The sequence below is a fragment of the Oncorhynchus gorbuscha genome, linkage group LG02, assembly GCF_021184085.1.
Source record: "Oncorhynchus gorbuscha isolate QuinsamMale2020 ecotype Even-year linkage group LG02, OgorEven_v1.0, whole genome shotgun sequence".
Classification (NCBI taxonomy): Eukaryota; Metazoa; Chordata; class Actinopteri; order Salmoniformes; family Salmonidae; genus Oncorhynchus; species Oncorhynchus gorbuscha.
This window is the reverse complement of record NC_060174.1, coordinates 48,076,926-48,102,793: the sequence shown is the minus strand read 5'-3', so window position 1 is coordinate 48,102,793 and position 25,868 is coordinate 48,076,926. Positions and strand designations below refer to the sequence as shown.

General features: G+C 39.8%; 1 protein-coding gene across 1 annotated transcript in view; it reads left to right on the top strand.

The window, feature by feature from the left end:
- The first annotated feature begins 588 nt into the window (after positions 1-588).
- Positions 589-25,868, top strand: part of LOC124003491 (spondin-1-like) — a 131,370-nt gene continuing 106,090 nt past the window's right edge. The window contains exons 1-3 of the mRNA XM_046311778.1: positions 589-1,211; positions 8,537-8,643; positions 13,730-13,863. Coding sequence (XP_046167734.1) covers positions 983-1,211; positions 8,537-8,643; positions 13,730-13,863 — 470 coding nt within the window. The 5' untranslated portion in view covers positions 589-982. The remainder of the gene's footprint in view (positions 1,212-8,536; positions 8,644-13,729; positions 13,864-25,868) is intronic.

Sequence of the window (25,868 nt, the reverse complement as noted above, 5' to 3'; positions counted from 1 at the left end):
ATGATCTCTGCATGTGTAGTTTCCACCGTGAAGCATGGAGGAGGAGGTGTAATGGTGTGGGGGTGCTTTGCTGGTGACACTGTCTGATATTTATTTAGAATTTAAGGCACACTTAACCAGCATGTATTATTTCATAGTTTTTATGTTTTCACTATTATTCTACAATGTAGAAAAAAGTGAAAATAAAGAAAAATCCTTGAATGAGTAGGTGTGTCCAAACTTTTGACTGGTACTGTATATGTTTTATAAATACACTATGGGGGATTGGAAATGATGCAGACAATTATATAGATGAAGCCACAATCTATGTAATATTAAAGCAGATCTATTCCCTAAAGATAAAATAAATAAATCATGCACTTTCAAATAAACTATAATTCTTTCATCGTCAAACGTAACTAATTGAGACATGGTTTTGATATACCAAACGATTGTACCCCAATTACCATTAATAAAATGTTTTACGCAAAGAAAAGACACACAATTGTTATGAGCGCGCTGATGTAATTAACTTGTGAGATCCACCGCTGTGCAAACATTGGCCGACAGCTTTCCTGCGTCTCATCAAGAATGTCAAACACTCCTCGGTCACAGGCTCACAGCGGCCACTGGTAGGAATGTCTGGGTTTTGTTTAAACTCTGCTGCTTTCATCGCTTCAATCTATTCGTTTCAATGCTGCGCTTCGCTATTTCCCGGACCCTGAGAATGAGCCTACTCCCTTAACTCATCACTCAAGCCACCTATCACGGCTTTCCTCTCAAATCAGTGTAACTATAGGTACTGAAGCAGTGCCATCGAACTTCAAAACCCGCCCGTCTGGGATGGATTCACCGCGGTTTCTCACACAATTTCTACCAAGTGTCAGGGCTAAATAGTTTGCAGGTATTTATTTTCGTGGGGACTGTGGTGAGAGAATTTATACTCCTATATTTTGTTTCCTTTTATAGGTGGAATAAAGAACTTCGCACCAGAACATATATTATGGGAATGTATATGCATTTGCTGCTTTTGCAGTATTTGGTTTCGAGTTTTATGTGCAATGCTCTCGCTTTCGTCGAAGAACCCACAGATAAGCATGCGAAGTCGGATGGATATTGCGGCAGGATTTTACGGGCACAGACACAGGGTACACGGAGAGATGGCTACAATGAGTTTCGGCTAAGAGTAGAGGGGGACCCCGAAAACTACCAACCTGCTAGCATCTACAGAGGTATGCAACTAGAGCACATTTTACTTAGTTACTTACTTGGCTTTTGTTATATCCACCAAATTGAAGTGGCTTTGAAATGACAACTATCAGAAAGTAGCTTACTCCAGGAGCCTAACACCAAAGTCAAGTTTAAGTTCCGTGCATAAGTGACTTCATTTCGTAAATGTAGCCAACCAGAGTAGGCTACTTATCACACCTCATTATGTCACTTGAAATGCAAAACATATAGGGACAATTGGACATTTACAGGGGGTGGGGTTGGTCCAACTCAAGGTGTCATAAAACAAATGCACCACCCCTCCCAAATGGAGTGTTCATTTTGTCACTCTTTAAAACAATTTGTTTTAGTCTAGTCTTAGTCATTTTGACAAAAATAGCCTTAAGTCTGAGTCAGATTTGTCATTTAAATAATGATTTAGTCTTATTGTCAAAATAGCACAAACAGTGGCCCATTTTAAGTCAACAAAATGCCCTTTCATTTTAGTCACATCACATTTGTCTTGCCTCCATTAATTTATAGTAATCATAAATCACTGACTTCCATTTGATCAAACATACATAGCCTTGTCCCACCGACATATTCTTCTGCATAACATCATATTTTCTTCCAAAGCATAACATTTTCTTCCCAACAGCAGACATATGACCGACAAGTAAATAATATATAACAATTATCTGGCCATGTACGGGGACCTAATTCAGCCTACCAAGATATTGCATATTACATACAAAACAAGCACACACACAAGCAGAGAGAGTGGGAGAGTAGTACAATCACCAGATGCAAAGTAGTATGGGTTGCACCTCTGTCACTCAGTTGTCATTGTTATCAACGTTCCACAGACGTTGCAGCCACATTGATGTCCAAAGGCAGAATGGGGCTAATGACTTTGAACTGGAGCTAATGACTGTTTCGCCCAGTGATGTAGTCGAGTCACTAAACCTCGAGTCAGAATCGAGTTCCAGGTACCTTGTGTTCGAGTCAGATTAAATAATGAGTCACCAATGGTCGAATCACGAGTCAAGTCACAAGTTCCTATGGCTGAAGTCCTCGTGCTTGAGTCCTGGTCCAAGTGTTCAAGTCTGAGTCACTGTGTCCACATGAATTCAAAATAAAGTTATTTACCCAGTCAGATATAGTGTAGTGGGATTTAGTCAATAAATGGTTCACTATCCATTTCCCTTTCTTTCCATGCCACCAAGGCAACGTTCAGTTGCAAAACATACCTGAACGCTGCAGATAGAAATTATATTAACAGAGCCAACATTATTCCTTATTCAAAATGTCAGAGAGGCATGTTTGTTCCACATAGAATATTTCTATCCGAACGTTCCAAAACGTTGCTTCCTGCTGAACGCGCCCCAGGTTTTTAGCTACAGCTAGCTAATGAGGTAACATGACTGAACAAGGTGTTGCCTAAACAAATAGTTAACTGTCCGGTCAGCAAGTAGGCTAGTTTTAGAAAAGCCCGGTATACGCTTTATGAATGTAAAATACACAATAGAAAGAAAAAAACGTAGCGCCGGTATTGTGGGTTATATCTTTTAGATGGTAATAGCTAGAATCAAGCAATTTTGTCAAGAGCATACGAGGGAGACTTGATTAGTATGTTGGTTACAGAACCTGGCTATGAAATACAGTGGGAAAAGTGTGAGGGTTGAGTGAGACTACAAATTCAACAACTTTTCTATACTCAAAGGAGTATTGTATTGTTTTATTTTCCTAAAGCAGCTTGTGCTTCTTAACTAGGCAATGGGTAACTAACTAGAAGTCGGGTGGTGACTAGTTAGCTACATGGAAGCAAGCATTGCCTGCGCGATATGTGTATTCGGAGCCTGTCTGCCCACACTCATCGCTTGCTCGTCTGCAGCTCATCAGCTGATGTAGGCTAGGGTGAGTGTGCCACGTCCTTCCCACTGCTGAACAGAACTCTGCTGCTAATATGAATTGTGCTTAATACTGAAAATCTCTCCACAAACTTTTGTCCATTCCATTTAGTAGTCAATGTTAGTCAACTGAAATTATTTCTATTTTTGTTTAGTTGTAGTTTTTTCTGGTTCTATTTAGCAGTTATAGTCATGTCAATTGAGAAATCGATGTTTGAGCAATATTTTGGTCACTTTTTGTTGACACACATACTGCCTCAATGAAAAAAAAAAGGTTTTCACATAACCCTCCCCTTGCACTTTAGCATGCTTTTGTGGCACAGTCAATGCCAAGCAGGGCTATGGGCCAGAAGGTTGCGGGTTCGCCGACGCACGCACTCTCTCTGCCTGTTTCATTACACTAAGATAAAAGTCGGCTGCAGACAATGATCAGCTAGGGGGAAATCAGATTTTCAACATTTTGATGCCATATGTATAATTATATAAAATATATGCAATGAATTTTCCACAAATTTCCTGTTCCAATGCACCACACAACCAATAAACAAAGCATAATGACTCCGGCACTTTACATTTTTAAACATCACAATAAATAGACTGTCAACCTCGAAAAACAGAAAATACCCCCTTCCCTATCTTGTAGGCCTACCCAGTATTAAATGTTTTTAAATATTTTAGTGTTTTGTAACGGATGTCTCTTTCCATTCATCAAATGGCCACTGCACATTTTGGATTGATTGATTTTATTTATCAGTCATTTTTTGTTGTCTTTGGGATATACAATTTATTTTAGATATGCATGTTTTACGTCTTTTCTACCAGCATGTCACATGTGCAACCAGAGGGAAGACAAGTCTAGACCACCGTTACTCCACACACAGAGACTCATACAAAGCTCTCCCTCGCCTTCCATTTGGCAAATCTGACTATAATTCAATCCTCCTGATTTCTGCTTACAAGAAAAAAATAAATCAGGAAGTACCATTGAATCGCTTAATAAGGAAGTGGTCAGATGACACTGATGCTATGCTACAGGAGTGTTTTGCTAGTGCAGATTGGAATAAGTTCCAGGATTCATCCAATGTCATTGAGGAGTATACCACCTCAGTCACCGGCTTCATCAATAAGTGCATCGAAGACTTCATCCCCACAGTGACCGTACGTACATTTCAGAAACAGAGGCCATGGATTACAGGCCACATCCACTATACACTTATAAGAAATCCCGCTATGCCCTCAGATGAACCCGCTATGCCCTCAGATGAACCATCAAACAGGCAAAGCGTCAATACCGGACTAAGATCGAATCCTACTACACCGACTCTGACGTTCGTCGGATGTGGCAGGGCTTGCAAACTATTACGGACTACAAAGGGAATCACAGCCGAGAGCTGCCCAGTGACGCTAGCCTACCAGACGAGCTAAATGCCTTTTATACTTGCTTCGAGGCAAGCAACACTGAAGCATGCATGAGAGAACCAGCTGTTCAGGACGACTGTGATCACGCACTCCGTAGCCGATGTGAGATACTTTTTGAAATGTTTTTTAAAATTTGATTTAACTAGGCAGTAAAAAGTTTAAAGCCGCAGGGCCAGATGGATTACCAGGACTTGTACTGGCAAGTGTCTTCACTGACATTTTCAAACTCTCCTGGACGGAGTCTGTAATACCTGCATGTTTCAAAAGACCACCATAGTCCCTGTGCCCAAGAAAGTGAAGGTAACCTGCTTAAATGATTTTACCCTGTAGCACTCACGTCGGAAGCCATGAAGTGCTTTGAAAGGCTGGTCAAGGCTCACATCAACACCACCATGATGGAAACCCTAGACCTACATCAATTTGCATACTGCCCCAACAGATCCACAGATGACGTCATCTCAATCGCATTCCACACTGCTCTTTCCCACCTGGACAAAAGGAACACCTATGTGAGAATGCTGTTCAGTATTCAACACCATAATACCCACAAAGCTCTTCACTAAGCTAAGGACCCTGGGCCTAAACAACTGGATCTGCAACTGGACCCTGGACTTCCTGACGATTGCACTATAAAGTCGGACCTATTTCCATTGTGGTCCCTATTTTATTTGACATAAATACATATATACAATTTCATAGATGCAGACAAATGCTTGAGGGGGAGTTTAAGTACAATTCTTACAAGTTTGTCTATAGTTTATGCTTTATATGTTTGGGGCTGCTGGTGAACCATGATGTGGAGGCATAATCAAAGTGACACTGGACTAGCGCACTTGCCATTGGGGTGTATATAGCTAGGTTTCCATCCAATTAGTCAAAGATTTTCATGCAAATATAAAAAAATGTGCATAATAACAATATGCACATTTGCGAGTTGTTTCCATGCTGTTTAATTATCATGAAAGGTACGGGAAAAAAATATAAATGCAACATGTAGTGTGGGTCCCATGTTTCATGAGCTGAAATAAAGATCCCCCCCAAATTTTCCAGACACACAAAGCTTATTTCTCTCAAATTTAGTGAACAAACTTGATTACATCCCTGTTAGTGAGCATTTCTCCTTTACCCAAATAATCCTTCCACCTAACAGGTGTGGCATATTAAGAAGCTGATTAAACAGCATGATTATTACACATGTGCATCTTGTTCTGGGTACAATAAAAGGCCATTCTAAAATGTGCAGTTTTGTCACACAACACAATGCCACAGATGTCTCAAGTTTTGAATGATCCTGCAACTGGCATGCTGACTGCAGGAATTTCCACCAGGGCTGTTGCCGGAGAATTGAATGTTTATTTTTCTACCATAAGCCACATTCAATGTCATTTTTGATAATTTGGCAGTACGTCCACAAGGCCTCACAACCACAGACCACGTGTAACCATGCCAGCCCAGGACTTCCACATCTGGCTTCTTCACCTGCTGTCTGTAATAAAGCCCTTTTGTGTGGAAAAACTTATTCTGATTGGATGGGCCTGGCTCCACAGTGGGTGGGCCTGGCTCACCCATAGTTTGTCCCTACCCAGTCATGTGAAATTATAGGACAAATTGGGAGAATGATGATCTGGAAGTGACACTGCATCTCAGTATCAGAACTTAAAATACAGCCAGAATGGCCTGCTAATGTTCCTTTCTAAACCTTATAAACGGTTGAGAGTAGACCCACAGCAGATCCAAATGTAATGAAACAATAAAATCACAGGGCTTTATGGCTGTTATTCAAATTACATTTTCACTGCAGCCTAGAGTCTGATTTTGTACTCAAAAACAATAATGCAATTCTTCATTGTATTGTCACCAAATAAGATCAATTGACTCAATTGTTGCTAAAATGGGAAGAGGTTTGTTCATGATCAGGTGTTGCTCTGCTTTCTTGACCTCTAAATCAACCAGACAGGTTCTACAGGTTCTAGTTGGCGCACCTGGACTACTTGTCACTTTCGTAGTAACGATGAGACCAAGGCACTGCGTGATTTGAAAACATTCTTCTTTATTTACGAAGAACACTAACAAAATGACCGTGACGCTAATAATAACGAGGGCTGACATGCAACTACACATAGACAATAACCCACAAACCAAAATGGAAAATGGCAACCTAAATAGGATCCTCAATCAGAGACAATGATAAACAGCTGTCTCTGATTGGGAACCAATTCAGGCCACCATAGACCTACATTTACCTAGACAATCCCAAAACCCCATAGATATACAAAAAACCCTAGACAAGACGAAAACACACATCACCCTCGTCACATCCTAACCTAACCAAAATAGTAAAGAAAACAAAGATAACTAAGGTCAGGGCGTGACACTACTGCCCAGTTGAATGGTCATGTGCGGCAAAAAGGACATACAGTTGAAGTCGGAAGTTTACATACACTTTGGTTGGAGTCATTAAAACTCTTTTTTTCAACCACTCCACAAATGTCTTGTTAAACAAACTATAGTTTTGACAAGTTGGTTAGGACAGCTACTTTGTGCATGATTACAAGTCATTTTTCCAACAATTGTTTACAGACAGATTATTTACATACACTAAGTTGACTGATCCTTTAAACAGCTTGGGAAATTGGAGGGGTACCTGTGTATGTATTTCAAGTCCTACCTTCAAACTCAGTGCCTCTTTGCTTGACATCATGGGAAAATCAAAAGAATGGTGTGAAAATGCAAATCAATCCCAGAACAACAGCAAAGGTCCTTGTGAAGATGCTGGAGGAAACAAAGTATCTACATCAACAGTAAAACGAGTCCTATATCAACATAACCTGAAAAGCCGCTCAGCAAGGAAGAAGCCACTGCTCCAAAGCCACCATAAAAAAGCCAGACTATGGTTTTGCAACTGCACATGGGGACAAAGATCATATTTTTGGAGAAATGTCCTCTGGTCAAATGAAACAAAAATATAACTGTTTGACCATAATGACCATTGTTAAATTTGGAGGAAAAAGGGGGAGGCTTGCAAACTGAAGAACACCATCCCAACCGTGAAGCACGGGGGTGGCAGCATCATGTTGTGGGGTGTTTTGCTGCAGGAGGGACTGGTGCACTTTACAAAATTGATGCCATCTTGAGGATGGGAAGTTATGGAAGCAACATCTTAAGACATCAGTTCAAGCATGGTTGCAAATTATGTGGATATATTGAACAACATCTAAAGACATCAGTCAGGAAGTTAAAGCTTGGTCGAAAATGGGTCTTCCAAATGGACATTGACCCCAAGCATACTTCCAAAGTTGTGGCAAAATGGCTTAAGGACAGCAAAGTCAAGGTATTGGAGTGGCCATCACAAAGCCCTGACCTCAATCCCATAGAACATTTGTGGGCAGAACTGAAAAAGAGTGTGCTAGCAAGGAGGCCTACAAGCTTGACTCAGTAACACCAGCTCTGTCAGGAGGAATGGGCCAAAATTCACCCAACTTATTGTGGGAAGCTTGTGGAAGGCCACCCGACACATTTGACCCAAGTTAAACAATTTAAAGGCAAATACTAATTGAGTGTATGTAAACTTCTGACCCACTAGGAATGTGATGAAAGAGATAAAAGGTGAAATAAATCTTCTCTCTACTATTATTCTGACATTTCACATTCTTAAAATAATGTGGTGATCCTAACTGACCTAAGACAGGGAATTTTTGCTACGATTAAATGTCAGGATTTGTGAAAAACTGAGTTTAAATGTATTTGGCTAAGGTGAATGTAAACTTCCGACTTCAACTGTAGGTAATCAGTTGTACAATGATTCTCTTCACTATACTTGCATGTTTTGTCACAAACTGAAATGTAGCGAACTATTAGAATTCTAGCAACCAGGAAATGGCCCACATACATGTAGTTGGCTCCACCAGCTGAGTTTGTTTCTCTCTTCTTAGTACCTGGGAGGGTCTGCATTTGGGATGGGACTACTTACTTTATCTTTGACCTATATTCTCTTAACTCCCCTCCTTTCCTGTTTCCAGTGACTCTGTACGCCTCCAGTCCCTCCTATTTTAGAGGCTTTACACTCATCGCTCTGAAGGAGGGGACGGAGGGAACCAGAGACGACCACTATGCTGGCAAATTCCAGGTAATATACTGTGCATGTTTTCTGTGCTCATATTTGAGTAATTATCTTTGTATTACAAAATCACCACAAAAAAAGAGTCAATACATTCCTCCTAAAACCTCAGTAAGAACAGCTAACGAAAGAGTTGTCTCTTTCGCTCAACTTGCGATGAAAATACACCACCTACTGAGTGAGAGAGTTCTCCAACAGTGAGAACAAACATCCTTAACTACCTCATAATGTAAAAAGGAACAAACCATCCCACAACCTGCTTAGCTTCAGCCCACACTGGCTCCTTCGTCTCCTTGAGTGTGTAACCGTTTTCTACTCTCAAGGTTTGAATCCCATTTTCATTGGCATCTTCAAATGTCCCTAATGCCACCCAAAATAGATCAAATACATTCAATGTGCATTATGGTCCTGTTGAGGTCATTATTACAATCGCATTACTACTGACTTGTTTTTAGGTCTTTGTAGAAGTTGTTGTCAATAATGTTACATTTAATTAAATATCAAGCAAACCATTCACAGCTGGGGGGGCAAGCCCGCAGCCCGCCCAATGCATTGACTGTGTCTCTCAATAGTAGCCACCATTTATTTGTACATTTGAGTGATATAAAATAAAGGTGTACTATTTATTGCCTGACAGGTATGTATAGTTAAGGTTAATTTTCCATCCATTGTGGGCTCTGCCCGTCAAACAGAAGAAGGGCAAATTTGCCTGTGTATCGCTAAGATAGAAATTGATAACAACCTATTGTAAAGTGGGACTGATTGTCATCATTTAATTGCACAAATAATTGACAAATGATTCAATGAGATCAGCATGACACAGCACATCTGATTTCCCATCCTAATGAACATCTGCTGGGAGATGTACAAAAAGCGGCCTCATTCATTTTAAATAAAACTAAAATATGTGTAGATAAAGTTAGTAAAATACTCCACTTGTGCCTTAGACCTCAGAGAAACAAACACCCAGATTTCCTAACCCTCCTCGCTCTTATTTATCTAGGCCAGAGAAGTTATTACCCAGGGAAGCAAGGGAAGCAAACTAAGTTTGTTTGGAGAGAGATGAGCCCAGATTAGATATAACCTTGTGTTTACAGAGATGAAAAGCATCACTTTGTTTCTACGTTGCTATGGATAGACAGACAAGCTGACTCAGTTGCATATCTGCTCGTTAGGTCAAAGGGGGCGAGTGCATTACATGTAGCAGGGATAATACACATTAGCGGTGGATGATCTACAGTTGCAGAATATTATACCACAGCAGGATATGACATAGTGAGGGGGAAATGGTCAACAGGTCAGGGGAAATATATGGTCACCTTGACCAAGTTTCAATAGCCCCCTGTGTCATAATGACCATGGCGTCTATCCTGATAAAGGTATAGTGGTACCACTCATTTAATCACATTTTTAAGAAGCAGAACTGAACTTCACACCTTTTCCAAAGGCAAAACATTTGGCCTACTTTCTTTACAGCATCATACTGTTAGATTTGGGTATGATTGAGGAACTATCTGCCTGTAGCTCAGGACCTGAAACAATGATATGCATATTCTTGATACTATTTGAAAGGAAACACTTTGAAGTTTGTAGAGATGTGAAATTACTGTAGGAGAATATGCGTTTATTTTTATTTTTTGTTGCACCATCCTTTAAATGCAAAATAAAGGCCATACATTGAGTTAAGAAGCTGGGAATAATTTAGATGTTGTCCACAACAGGGCGACAGTGTGTGTGCACAGTTTCTGACTGATACATTCAAGAATGAGAGAGCTACATGTGTAATATGAAGTCTCCCAATTGGCGCAGTGATCTAAGGCACTGCATCTCCTGGTTCGAATCCAGTCTATATCACATTAACAGGCCGTTATTGAGAGTCCCATAGGGCTGCGCACAATTGGCCGGGATTGGCCTGTGTAGGCCGTCATTGTAAACAATTTTTTATTAACTGATTTGCCTGGTTAAATAAACATTTTTATTTTTTTAAGTCTGCCAGGTGTCCCTCACAAGTTTGCCTAAATGTACCCAAGTGGCCGAATTGGTCAATTTACTATTTTCTACCATGTAGAATCATAGTGAAGACATCAAAACTATGAAATAACACATGGAATTATGTAGTAACCAAAAAAAGTGTTCAACAAATCTAAATATATTTTATATTTGAGATTCTTCAAAGTAGCCACCCTTTGCCTTGAGGACAGCTTTGCACACTCTTGGCATTCTCTCAACCAGCTTCATGAGGTAGTCACCTGGAATGCATTTCTATTAACATGTGTGCATTGTTAAGTTAATTTCTTTCCTTCTTAATGCGTTTGAGCCAATCAGTTGTGTTGTGACAAGGTAGAGGTGATATATAGAAAAAGGCCCTTTTTGGTAAAAGACCAAGTTCCATATTATGGCAAGAACGGCTCAAATAAACAAAGAGAAACAACAGTCCATCTTTCCTTTAGAGTGTGTTTTCTGTCCAAGTGATCTCCTTTTTTAAAAGCTTTTCTCACAAACCCAGCCAGCGTCAAAGCTTTTAATGGAAGGGAACAGCAGTAGTGTTACCATTACCATCTCAGCTGCTGTATTTGTATAAAGCACAGTTCATTGCTGTTTTTATTTGGGCCAGAGATTGCACGCAACTGTTATTTAGTAGCATCCTTGAGCTAGCTCTCAAGGCTGAAGCTCACTGCAGCATGACATTGATGTTCTGTTTTATTTTTTAAACATTTAAAGTCAATCTGCTAATAAAGTATACAGTAATATGAGGTATAACTCTATATATTGATTCTCTTGTACTGTAGCAAACATGTTCAGACATTTGTACTGTTTGAAAAATATCACATAATAAGATTTGATATCAGAGATTGCTTGAACATCTCTACGGGTTTCCGTAGTAATGTAAGTGTTTGATTGATAGGAGGCTCAAGGCAAATGTTTAGTGCTCTCGAGTCTGGAGATTTCCATCGAGATCGGAAGAAACACACTACTTTTAAATCACATGTTGTGACATTTTAAATATTGTGTCAGAAAGTTACATCCGCCCTGAGTCTTTTGCCAAGCTATCATTTATTCCATGTCTTGATTTTCTCCCATCTGCATCTCCTTGAAAACACACATATACTTTAGCAGGCGCTGCGAAGCATCTGTGTTTGCTGTGTCACCCGGGATGGAATGACTATGAAAACAGCAGTGTTCAGCTGCTCCTCCAGACTCCCCCCTCCCCCTACAAGACAATGGAATCATTCCCTCCTCTTTCCCACAGGGTAACAAATAGATATAGGCTGGGTGTTCTGTAAGAAAAGCACAGTTTCCGAAGCAACTCAATTCCAAGTTCAGCTTCCTCCTATAAATGTGTTGTTTTCCTCAGCACTGTCAGTTGTTTGTAGCTGCCTGTGACTGACAGGACCTCAATGGTGAAGAGGCACAAAAAGACATTTCACTATGAGTATAATGAGGCCTAAGGAATACTATGGAGGAATCCTGGTGGAGCTTATGTGAGTCAGAGAGAGAAAAGAGAGAGCCACAGAGAGAAAGAGACAAAGACAGAGAGAGTGAGAGATACTAGTTATAGGGAGGGAAGACTGGGCCCACGGGTGCCTAGACAGAATGCAAATTGAAACAATTGTCAGTATCAATGAAGACTTTTTCTTCTTCTTCTAAAATACCTCCAGAAGGAATTCTTCGTCTTACACAAATTTATCAAGGAAAATTGCTTCCCTCCATTACTTCTGTCATGTGTAAAGCATCTGGCTGTTAGATCAATATGATTGTGGAGTCAGGGCAGCTGGCGAAAATTCAACGGGGCCCCAGAGGTCATCTCTGTGTGAGTCTGCTGCTCGTCACGCCTGGCTTTTATTACTCTCATGGCCGTGACATAGAGGGGGACTGGACTGGACACGCCATGGACTCACAACACTGTTTTACCACTGTTTCATTGCGTAATTTGGAGTATAAATAAATTAAATACAATTATTTTATTACTGTCCTACTTTCAAGGACAGGTGAAGGGATGCCTAGATTGTTATACACTGTACACTCAACTGTCAGTCAACCAGTCACATTTGTAGAGAGATGAGGTGAAACAACATACCTACAGTGGAATTCAATGTTATAATGTATTACGACAACTCTGTTATTGTCACGTTCTGACCTTAGTTCCTTTGTTTTGTCTTTGTTTTAGTATTGTCAGGGCGTAAGTTGGGTTGGGCAGTCTATGTTCTTTTTTCTATGATTTGGGATTTCTGTGTTTGTCCTGGTATGGTTATCAATCAGAGGCAGCTGTCAATCGTTGTCCCTGATTGAGAACCATACTTAGGTAGCCTGTTTTCACCCTTGAGTTGTGGGTGATTATTTTCTGTTCAGTGTTTTTTCAGCACCATACAGGACTGTTCGTTTTGTTGTTTTATTTGTTTTTGTTCAGTGTTCATTACATTATTAAAAATATGAACACTTACCACGCTGCGCATTGGTCCTCACCTTCCACCAACAATGGCCGTTACAGTCTATCATTTTGAACTGAAGACATCTGAGTTTATCAGTTTTAAGAGAAGGTGTTCACATATCAAACTACACAAAACAGATTATTACAGTACGTGTAATGCCAGTGTTGGCATCTGAAAAGGATTCCATATGAAAACATTCAGACACGTGTGACTGTGAAATACACTATTGATCCTGGTATGAGGGCGTAGTGGAGTGTGACGCAGCAGCGAGTTGACAACAGAATACAAATGACAGCCTGTCTAAAACGCTAAACCATTGGTTTATTACAAGGAGCCCTGAATTATAGCATAGATCAATAATGAAAATTAATCACAAGTCTGAGTTGTGATAATTAAAACATTCAACTTTATTGGCACAGACGTAGTGAGCAGAGCACCATAGGTGAGAATTAAAATACATTTCTCAAAGATTCGTGATCTATTTTTGAAAATGGAAAATGTTATTGACTCAACTTTTTTTTGCATCTATAACTGTGTGTGTGTGTGTGTGTGTGTGTGTGTGTGTGGGGGGGGGGGTAAAAAATTGTTTATTCTTTTGCTTTTTGTCCATAAAGGGATTTTGGTGAGAAGTGTTGTAATTCTGACTGGTTTCCTGTGTTTCCTAGATCATAGATGAGGAGGACACACAGTTCATGACCAACTGTCCCCCGGCTGTGACGGAGAGCACCCCCCGCAGGAGGACCCGGATACAAGTGTTCTGGACAGCACCACCTTCTGGCAGTGGCTGTGTCATCCTCAAGTCGGTACCTTTAAAAAAAATATTGATACTATTACAACAGTTATTACACTACTACCACTACCATTAACCAGTGTTACTGGGATTTGATCATTTATTTGTTTGCTTTTGCAGAAGCAGCAGTCAACTCTTTCTGAGTTCCACAAAAAGCACAAAACAAGTCACAAAAACAGTGTGTGTGTGTGTGTGTGTGTGTGTGTGTATATATATATATTTAATGTGTTTGAGTGTCCCCTCAGTAATATTTCTAATTTAAAGTCGCTCTGGATAAGAGCGTCTGCTAAATGACTTAAATGTAAATGTAAATGTAAATCTAGAAGGGAAGCAGTTAGTTTCTCGTCAACCCTCATCCAGAAAAGACTGGCATGCATGTTGTTGATGTGAGTTCTGTATGTGCAAGTCGAAATGCTCTGTTTTGAGCCAGCTACAGCTTTGCCAAGTATTTCTTTGCTTCACTTGACCATATTACCGGACAGTAATCAAGATGGCACAAGACCTGTTAATGCTAACAATTATTTGTTTCAGAATACTATTTCTCAATATTGATACAGATGTGGTCAAATATATTGGCACCTTAGCACAATTCACAATTTCTTCTAAAATAAGAACAAATTATTATTTACAATGACAGACTGGCAAGAGGCAGAATGCCTCTTGTGGGGATGGGGGCTGGGATAAAAAAAACTTTAAAAAAAACTATGTAAGACAAAACGGACAACACAGACATATGACACTGTCAACAGCACAAATACAACAGCAAACAAAGTGTGTGTGTGGAGGCATGTGTGTGGTGTGTTTGAAGTTCAACAACATGCTTCCTTACATATGGCAACGCAAACTAGTGACATCAGGTGACAAACTAGAGACAATTACATGTCTGCGTGTTGCTAGTGATGTCCACCCGACAACCCTGTAGAGATCACAATGGTGAGTTAGACATCTCAGATTGGTGACCAAATGAGGGGCTGCATGATACAGAGTCAAGAGCCTTCAGTGTAGAGCTTGAGGTTTGCACATACATAGTATCACCGTAGTCCAACACAGAAAGACGTTTAACGAATCAACTCTTTTCTGGCGGCAAAGAAAAAACAAGCTTTATGCCAGTAATAAAACCCAACGCGCATCTTGAATTTCCTGACAAGGCTCTTTACATGGGTGGTGAAGCACAACTTCTCATCTACCCAAACTCCCAGATATTTGTACGTCTTCACTTGTTCTATAGAATGGCTTTCAAAGGTAGTAATTACATGGTTTTCAGAGTGTTTAGAATAGGAAATTACTATACATTTTGTTTTTAAGGAATTCAGAAGAACCTTCAAGTCATACAGATTCTGTTGAATGTTAAACACTGTTTGAGCTTTTTCAAAAGCCAAAGTCAAACTGCTGCAACTTGAATAGAGAACAGAGTCATTTGCGTTAAAAATGAACATCAGCTGTCTCAATATGTCTCCCAATGTTGTTGATATAAACATCAGGGAACCAACAGGGGACCTAAAATGTATCCTTGAGGCACACCTCTGAGCACAACTCTATGGTGTCCGACTTACAACCATCACACACTGGATTCGATTTGACATGTAGTTCACAAATCACTACAGAGCATGACCAGTAATCCCAATACACTTCAATCTCTGCAGCAAGACAGTATGGTCCACAGTGTCAAATGCCTTTGACAAGTCTATGAATACAGACACACAATGCAGCTTCTGAACCAGGTCACAATGCCTATCATTCAAAACCCTCAAAGTGTGTTTTGACAGTGCTGTAGGCCTTAAGGTAGGCCTTAAGCTGCTTATTGACAAGGGACTTTAATAATGTTTACATACTGCTTTACTCATCTCATATCTATAACTGTATTCTATTCCACCATATTTTAGACAATACCACTCCGACATTGCTCAATCTAATATTTACAGTACCAGTCAGATGTTTGGACACACCTACTCATTCTAGGTTTTTCTTTATTTTGCCTATTTTCTACATTGTAGAATAATAGTGAAGACATCAATACTATGAAATAAAACATGGAATCATGTAGTAACAAAAAATGTTAAACAAATCAAAATATATTTTATATTTGAGATTCTTCAAAGTGCCACCCTTTGCCTTGAGGACAGCTTTGCACACTCTTGGCATTCTCTCAACCAACTTCATGAGGTAATCACCTGGAATGCATTTCAATTAACAGGTGTGCCTGAATTCGTAGAATTTCTTTCCTTAATGTATTTGAGACAATCAGTTGTGTTGTGTCAAGGTAGTAGAGGTCGACCGATTAATCGGAATGGCCGATTAATTAGGGCCGATTTCAAGTTTAAATAACAATCTGTATTTTTGGGCGCCGATTTGCCAAATTAAAAAAAATGTTATTATTTTTTAAATATTTTTTTTTATACCTTTATTTAACTAGGCAAGTCAGTTAAGAACACATTCTTATTTTCAATGACGGCCTAGGAACGGTGAGTTAACTGCCTTGGCAGAACGACAGATTTTCACCTTGTCAGCTCGCGGGATCCAATCTTGCAACCTTACAGTTAACGAGTCAACGCAATAACGACCTGCCTCTCTCTCGATGCACTCCACAAGGAGACTGCCTGTTATGCGACTGCAGTAAGCCAAGGTAAGTTGCTAGCTAGCATTAAACTTATCTTATAAAAAAACAATCAATCATAATCACTAGTTAACTACACATGGTTGATGATATTACTAGATATTATCTAGCGTGTCCTGCGTTGCATATAATCTGACTGAGCATACAAGTATCTGACTGAGTGGTGGTAGGCAGAAGCAGGCGCGTAAACATTCATTCAAACAGCACTTTCATGCGTTTTGCAAGCAGCTCTTCATTGTGCGTCAAGCATTGCGCTGGTTATGACTTCAAGCCTATCAACTCCCGAGATGAGGCTGGTGTAACCAAAGTGAAATGGCTAGCTCGTTAGCGCTCGCTAACTAGAGGGACAGAAGCTATACTGTTACACTGGCAATACTAAAGTGCCTATAAGAACATCCGATTGTCAAAGGTTAATGAAATACAAATGGTATAGAGGGAAATAGTCCTATAATTCCTATAATAACTACAACCTAAATATTATTACCTGGGAATATTAAAGACTCATGTTAAAAGGAACCACCAGCTTTTATATGTTCTCATGTTCTGAGCAAGGTAATGAAACGTTAGCTTTCTTGCATAGCACATTGCACTTTTACTTTCTTCTCCAACACTTTGTTTTTGCATTATTTAAACCAAATTGAACATGTTTCATTATTTACTTGAGGCTAAATTGATTTTATTGATGTATTATATTAAGTTAAACTAAGTGTTCATTCAGTATTGTTGTAAGTGTCATTATTACATTTTTTAAATTATTAAATCGTCCGATTAATCGGTATCAGCTTTTTGGTCCTCCAATAATTGGTATCGGCGTTGAAAAATCATAATCGGTCGACCTCTACAAGGTAGGGGTGGTATACGGAAGATAACCTTATTTTGTAAAAGACCAAGCCCATATTATGGCAAGAAGAGCTCAAATAAGCAAAACAAAACATCAATTGCTCAGAGGAGACTGCGTGAATCAGGCCTTCATGGTCGAATTGCTGCCAAGAAACCACTACTAAACGACACCAATAATAAGAGACTTGCTTGTTCGAAGAAACATTAGCAATTGGCATTAGACCCGTGGAAATCTGTCCTTTGGTCTCATGAGTCCAACCGCTGTGTGTTTGGGAGACGCAGAGTAGGTGAACGGATGATCTCCGCATGTGTGGTTCCCACCGTGAAGCATGGAGGAGAAGGTGTGATGGTGTGGGTTGTGCTTTGCACAGACACTGTCTGTGATTTATTTAGAATTCAAGGCACACTTAACCAGCATGGCTACCACAGCATTCTGCAGCAATACGCCATCCCATCTGGTTTGGGCTTAGTGGGACTATCATTTGTTTTTCAACAGGACAATGACCCAACACACCTCCAGGCTTTGTAAGGGCTATTTGACCGAGGAGAGTGATGGAGTACTGCATCAGATATTCTGGCCTCCACAATCACCCAACCTCAACCCAATTGAGATGGTTTGGGATGAGTTGTACCGCAGAGGAAAAGGAAAAGCAGCCAACAAGTGCTCAGCGCATGTGGGAAATCCTTTAAGGCTGTTGGGAAAAGCATGCCTCATGAAGTTGGTTGAGAGAATGCCAAGAGTGTGCAAAGCTGTCATCAAGGCAGAGGGCGGCTACTTTGAAGACTCTTTTTGAATAGTTTTGTTTTGGTTACTACATGATTCCATATGTGTTATGTCATAGTTTTGATATCTTCACTATTATTCTACAATGTGGAAAATGTTAAAAAATAAAGAATCTCTGGAATGAGTAGGTGTGTCCAAACTTCTGACTGGTACTGTAAATATTTCTTAATTCCATTATTTTACTTTTAGATTTGTGTATATTGTTGTGAATTGTTAGATACTACTGCACTGTTGGAGCAAGGAAGACAGGCATGTTACGATTAATGAGTGAAGAGGTGTGGAGTCAGGCGCAGAGAGCAAAAGGATGTGGGAAAAACACGCTTTAATGTCCAGGAAAAATAACATGAATAAAAGTAGGAAACAAATGATCAGAAATAATAACGGACAGCGCGAAACCCGAAAATGCAAACAAACTCACTCTAACACAAAACAGACGAACAAGCCCGCACGAAACAGAAGCGGGCTGAACAAACTTATATAACCCCACCCTAACAACCAAACAAGAAACAGGTGATACCAATCAGACAAAACCAAAGTAACACAGAACAAAGGATCGGTGATAGCTAGTAGACCGGTGACGACGACCGCCGAGCGCCACCCGAACAAGAAGGGGAGTCACCTTCGGTAATATTCGTGACAAGGCATTTCGCTACACCCACAATTACATTTGCTCAATATGTGTATGTGACCAATTTGATTTGCCAGTGTATTTGTCAGTGAAATGTATATATTTTGAGACAGGTTTCAGGAAGCTTACAGTACATTTGGAAAATATTCAGATCTCTTGACTTTTCCCACATTTTGATACATTACATCCTTATTCAATCTACACACAATGACAAAGCAAAAACTGTGTTTTATAAATTTATAAAAAAGGGAAATATCACATTTACATAAGCATTCAGACCTGTTACTCAGTAATTTGTTGAATCACCTTTTGGCAGCGATTACAGCCTCAAATCTTCTTGGTTATGACACTACTAGCTTGGCACACCTGTATTTGGAGAGTTTCTCCCATTCCTCTGCAGATCCTCTCAAGCGCTGTCAGATTGGATGGGGAGCGTTGCTGCACAGCTATTTTACGGTCTCTCCAGAAATGTTCGATTGGGTTCAAGTCTGGGCTCTGGCTGGACAGCTCAAGGACGTTCAGAGACTTGTCCCGAAGCCACTCCTGCTTTGTCTTGACTGTGTGCTTAGGGTCATTGTCCTGTTGGAAGGTGTACCTTCGCCCCAGTCAGAGAGGTGAAGGTTCACTCGTCTCCCAGTCCCTGCATCTAAAAATCATTCCCACAGCATGATGCTGCCACTCCCATGCTTCACCGTAGGGATGGTGCTACAATGGTGGTTCCTCTTAAAAATTCCAAACTTGCACTGCGGGACTTAGAGGTACCCAGTGTCATGGCTTCATTGCTCCAGACCACCACAAGGGGAGTTAGAGCACTCATTATGCATTTGGGTTCCAAGGTTTTTATATGACCAATCATATCGAGTGATTCCAATGACAAGTTTTGACGCAAGCCACCCGTGCCTGGTGGCGTTTTTCAACAAAGATGGCAGACAGAACATTACGGTGGAACCAAATATAAGTAGTTATAACGTCATAACGAGTCATGCAAGAAATGTACAATTGAGAGGAATATGTTAATGTAGAGACAAACGTTTTTGTTAATGTATGAAATTTGCTAAATAGCCATTTATCTGACAAGCTAACATTAGCCAGCTAACTAATGTTAGGAGAATAAATTTGTACTCCGTGTTGTTTAATGTTTTAGGGACTCCTGAGAACACCAGCAAACCAGGCTGTCATCGTGTGAAACAATGGATGTAAAGAATCTAGCTAGCTAAAGCATTCACTTCAAATTGAACGTACATGTAATGGTTATCTTTAGGTGAATTAGAGGCGGACCAAAACGCAGCGTGGTTATATTGATTCATGTTTAATAAAAAAAAGATAAACACGAACACTACAAAACAATAAATGTGGAAAACCAAAAACAGCCCTATCTGGTGCAAAACACAGAGACAGGAACAATCACCCACAAACACACAGTGAAACCCAGGCTACCTAAGTATGATTCTCAATCAGAGACAACGAATGACACCTGCATCTGATTGAGAACCATACTAGGCCGAAACATAGAAATACCCCAAAACATAGAAAAACAAACATAGACTGCCCACCCAACTCACGCCCTGACCATACTAAAATAAATACAAAACAAAGGAAATAAAGGTCAGAACGTGACAGTACAATTATGTAAACTTGCCTTGCAATGCAGCTGAAGTAACATAGCTAGCTAACTATTTACTTGCTTATTGTGTAGTGGAGGATAAAAATAAATGTATGCCTATGGATGTGTAGCTAGCTACAGTATGTAGCCGATCTGTGTATGGACCCTAAAACGTTAGGTTTTGAAATAATATTTATACCAATCTATGAACCTCAGCTATCAGTTGTACTTCAAGTCTGAATGGCAGTAGAGGCAGTAAAGTTTACAAGTTGAATAAGTTGACTGTGCCTTTAAACAACTTGGAAAATTCCAGAAAATGTCATGGCTTAGAAGCTTCTGATAAGCTAATTGACATCATTTGAGTCAATTGGAGGTGTACCTGTGGATGTATTTCAAGGCCTACCTTCAAACTCAATGCCTCTTTGCTTGACATCATGGGAAAAATCTAAAGAAATCAGCCAAGACCTTTTTTTTGTAGACCTCCACAAGTCTGGTTCATCCTTGGGAGCAATTTACAAAGCCCTGAAAGTACCATGTTCATCTGTACAAACAATAGTACGCATGTATAAACACCACAGCTGTCATACCGCACAGGAAGGAGATTCGTTCGGTCTCCTAGAGATTAATGTGCTTCGGTGCGAAAAGTGCAAATCAATCCCAGAACAACAGCAATGGGCCTTGTGAAGATGCTGGAGGAAACCAGTACAAAAGTATCTATATCCACAGTAAAATAAGTCCTATATGGATATAACCTGAAAGGCCTCTCTGCAAGGAAGAAACCACTGCTCCAAAACCATCATAAATAAGCCAGACTACGGTTTGCAACTGCACATGGGGACAAAAATTGTAGTTTTTGGAGAATTAGAACTGTTTGGCCATAATGACCATTGTTATGTTTGGAGGAAAAAGGGGGAGGCTTGCAAGCCGAAGGACATCATCCCAACCGTGAAGCACGGAGGTGGCAGCATCATGTTGTGGGAGTGCTTTGCTGCAGGAGGGACTGGTGCACTTCACAAAATAGATGGCATCATGAGGTTGGAAAATTATGTGGATATATTGAAGCAACATCTAAAGACATCAGTCAGGAAGTTAAAGCTTGGTCGAAAATGGGTCTTCCAAATGGACAATGACCCCAAGCATACTTCCAAAATTGTGGAAAAATGGCTTAAGGACAACAAAGTAAAGGTACTGGAGTGGCCAGAAAGCACTGACCTCAATCCTATAGAACATTTGTGGGCAGAACTGAAAAACCATGTGCGAGCAAGGAGGCCTACAAACTCGACTCAGTTACATCAGCTCTGTCAGGGGGAATGGGCCAAAATTCACCCAACTTATTGTGGGAAGCTTGTGGAAGGCTACCTGAAACGTTTGACACAGGTTAAACAATTTAAAGGCAATGCTACCAAATACTAATTGAGTGTATGTAAACTTCTGACCCACTGGGAGTGTGATGAAAGAAATAAAAGTTGAAATAAATCTTAACTCTACTATTATTCTGACATTTCACATTCTTAAAATGAACTGGTGATTCTATCTGACCTAAAACAGGGAATTTTGCTAGGATTAAATGTCAGGAATTGTGAAAAACTGAGTTGAAATGTTTTTGGCTAAGGTGTATGTACACTTCCGATTTCAACTGTACATGTACTGTAGTTATTACCACGCATGAGATTCCCACATTGTACACTGTACATTGAATATACATTAATTCACTGATCATGTACTCTTCCTTGGTAAATAAAGGTGCAGTTCACGTATGAATCTCTGATACATTCTTTTCAGTCATATCAAACTCCATTATTTGAATGATGCTGTCTGCATGTATGTATTACAATTTTACCACTCCTGCTCCTGGGACATCAATGATTACACATTGTAACTATGCAGTAGACTAGAAACATGATTGATTTGTAATTCATATATGCATTAAATAAATGATGCATATCTAATTCCCTTCTGCATTAATCTGAGGACACAGGATAGTATTTCCATGAGATACTTAATTTCAACCAGTGGAGAATGTGAAACGCTTTATTGAAAGAAGTTCATTATCCAGGTGTTATAAATGCATAATACGTGCATTATAATTATGATAATTGTAATATTATATAATACAAGTTCAATCTGGGGTGTGCATTATAAAACGAGGAAGAAAGACAAGGTGGGGAGATAGGTGTAGAAGATGGAAAGGAAAAAAAGATAAGAACAGCTTAATGAATTAATGAATTACACTGCTACCCTAATATTCTCTCAGTTCATCACAATTGCTGTGTCTCCTAACCAGCATTGGGCCCCCAGTTGGCCCGAAGGTTACCTTAAGAGTGGGTGAGGTGGCGATGACGGGACTGGCTTCCTCTCTCACATCAAAACATACCTGCAGACGAGAGACCGATGGATAGAGAGAGAGCATGGAAGAGGGAAAGGAACATGATGGGAACAACTTATTTTTGCAAGTTGTGGAGGTGGGCTAATTGCTGAACAATAGACTATTCAACCTGCCAAAGAATAGTCTAATAGCCGAGCTAGGTGTGAAAAAAAAACCTATCACAGACCAGATTTGCCCTAATGACCAAAGGGTAGCTTGCTACTCAATGTAATAAAGTAATGACTTTTCAAATAAGTTACCTTACACCTTATGTTGGCTGACAATTTGTTAGCTACGCTGTCCTTACGAACCACATAGCATATCATTACAGCAGTATGTACCGGTATGTTAGCTAGCTACCTAACATTAGTAGTTATACACCACCCATGCCAGTATATTAACTATTGGCTACCTAACTACCCAACGTTTATTGACTTGATTATTCCAGTCATTCTTAGCTGAGCAAAATGGGATAGTCGTTATGCTTTCTCAATGGATCATTCGTGTGCTTTCGTAAATTCGCTCTGGCTATCCATAGGCTGGACAATAGAACGAGTCAAAATTCACCCTGGCTATCCATAGGCTGGACAATAGAACGAGTCAAAATTCACCCAAGGCTGAAAAATGGCTGAAGAACGTTGGTTAAACTGGAACACTAGCGAGTGCCCATAGCAAATTAATGGAATCGAACGTTCGCAGAGCCTGTTTTGACTGGAGAATTAGAATTCCATTTTGCCTAAATGGCACAAAAAATGTATCCCTTTTTATTTTAGCACTACAATCTGTTCGTTGGACGAAACTGGAAAAAAACATATTGTGTAGAAAGTAAACATCCGCACCTCGATGGTGTCAACTGTGCTTATGTCTGCGTAATGAGAAAAAAAAAAACTTCTGACTTTTTCTGGTCTAGCGATCGATGACAAAGGAGCTTGTTGCCCAGACTTACATCATTACAAAGAGGAGATTCTCCTGATTTATAATGGTGCCCGACTTGGAAAAAAAAACCAAAATATTCACAGTGAGATATTTGGCGAAATACACCAGCATGCCTCTCCGTAGGAAAACAATGGGGGGAGCTCAGCGTTCCAGGGACAAAAAGTATTTTGGGGTTAGCATTTGATGACAACTGAGCTAGCTTCCCAGGCTCACATAATTAGAAAGAGGAGATTCTCACGATTAAAATGGCGCCTGACTTGAAAAAAATCTAAATATACACATTGCGAGATATTTGGCAAAATAGACAGATATGCCTATGTTTCCCCCATAGGAAACAATGGGAAGACCGCAGAGTTCCAATATTTGTTGTTGTTGTTGTTTACATTTTAACTATAAAACAACGTAAGCAGGTCTCATTGCCAACAATAGCGAAGCAGGCATTGTGATGTTGAACAATTATCTGGGAATAGAACGTTCGGAAGGTGATTTGGTGCCACAGTGCTCAATAGGAGCTGGCAGGGTGAAAATGCAATGAACTAGTTGGATGCAATTAACTAGTTTTTATAAAAAATAACGTTGTTTAGAATTTCATGTATCCAGCCTACTATCAACACGGATTTCAGAGCACTCTCGTCTGAGTGTACCAGAGAGCAGAATAATCCATTTACGACCTCTCAACACCCGTTGAATATAGCCGGTGTCAGTAAATATCGGGAAAATAGAGCAATTCAATTGTTTCCAGTACCACATTTACAGTCACTAACGCTCTGATTATCACGAAAACTGCCTTACCAGCTCAGCTAGGGCGTGTAAATTGGTCAGAGTGGTCTCATTTGTGTCTGGAAGTAGCTAGCAAGCTAGCCAACATTAGCGTGGATGCTTGACTGACGTTATAAGGCCAGACAGCTCAAATCAACCCTACTAGTGTGCCCTCCGAGAGCGAAACGGTCTGAATGTACAATCTGACAATTGTTTGAATTTATGAGCGTGACGATGTACAGCGCCATATTGTCTGTTCCATCCAGTGGAAACCCAGAGGGTTTTATGGTGCTAGGTTTCCTCCAGACGTGTCGCTTGGCATTCAGGCCAAAGAGTTCAATCTTGGTTTCAAGCGTCATACCTAAGAAGACTGTAGTCGTTGCCAAAGGTGCTTCAGAAAAGTACTGAGTAAAGGGTCTGAATACTTATGTAAATGTGATATTTCAACTTTTTATGATAAATGATGTGGTATTGTTTATAGATTGATTAGGGGGAAAAAACATTTATCAATTTTAGAATAAGGCCGTAACATAACAAAATATCTTAAGTCTAGGGGTCTGAATACTTTCATAAGGCACTGTATGTAAAAATTGATTCTCCAATAAAATCCCTTGTCACACTTGTAGGCAATGTCATGACGTTAGCTAGCATAGCTTATGCACAGAAACATGTCATCCGGTCTAATGGTTGTGTCGCGCCAAACTGTGAATGTGCAGCTGTAAAATTAAATGAATGTTTCTGGCAATTTTGTAATTTGAGATGGTGCTGAATTTGTCTACGATCTTCAGAGCCTTTGGGAGGGATTGAGCTACATCATCTACATAAAGTTAGATATCATCAGCGTGTAATCAGATAATGTCATCCGTAGAACTGAGAGCTATTGGTGTAATTTCTTTACGTTGTCGAATTGCCGTGGCCAGAGGCTCCATAGACAATACAAATTGCAGAGTTGAGATGGGATCACCGTGCGTGCTACATCTAGTCTAAATGGAACAGAGCAGGTAATACATGTTATTACTATGGCTGAGGGATTAGCATATAGTATTTTAATAATATATATATATTTTTGTTTAAAAACTGACCAAAGATATGACCTTTTTAGTCTATCAAAAGCTTTTTCTGCGTCGTGATATATCATTGCCCAATGAGCTTTAGTTTCTGATGAAGGATGTTAGATCTGTAATATTTTTTTTTTAACAGACACGCTTTCGTCCAGATGTACAAATTTGGGTAAGTAATTTTCGAGATGGGACAACAGAATTTTAGAAAATTGTTTAATATCTGTATTTATCAAAGGTAGAGGGCAATAGTGAGAGCACTGGATGGCGTACTTAACTTTTTTTTACAAAGGTAAATTACTGCTGTATTTACATCCCTTCCAAATGAACCTTTTTGTGAACGGCTCTGCTAATCATTTCAAGTAACAGTGGACTTAATGGGTTCCATATTTTTAAATAGACCTGAGAAGAAATACTGGTGATTTTC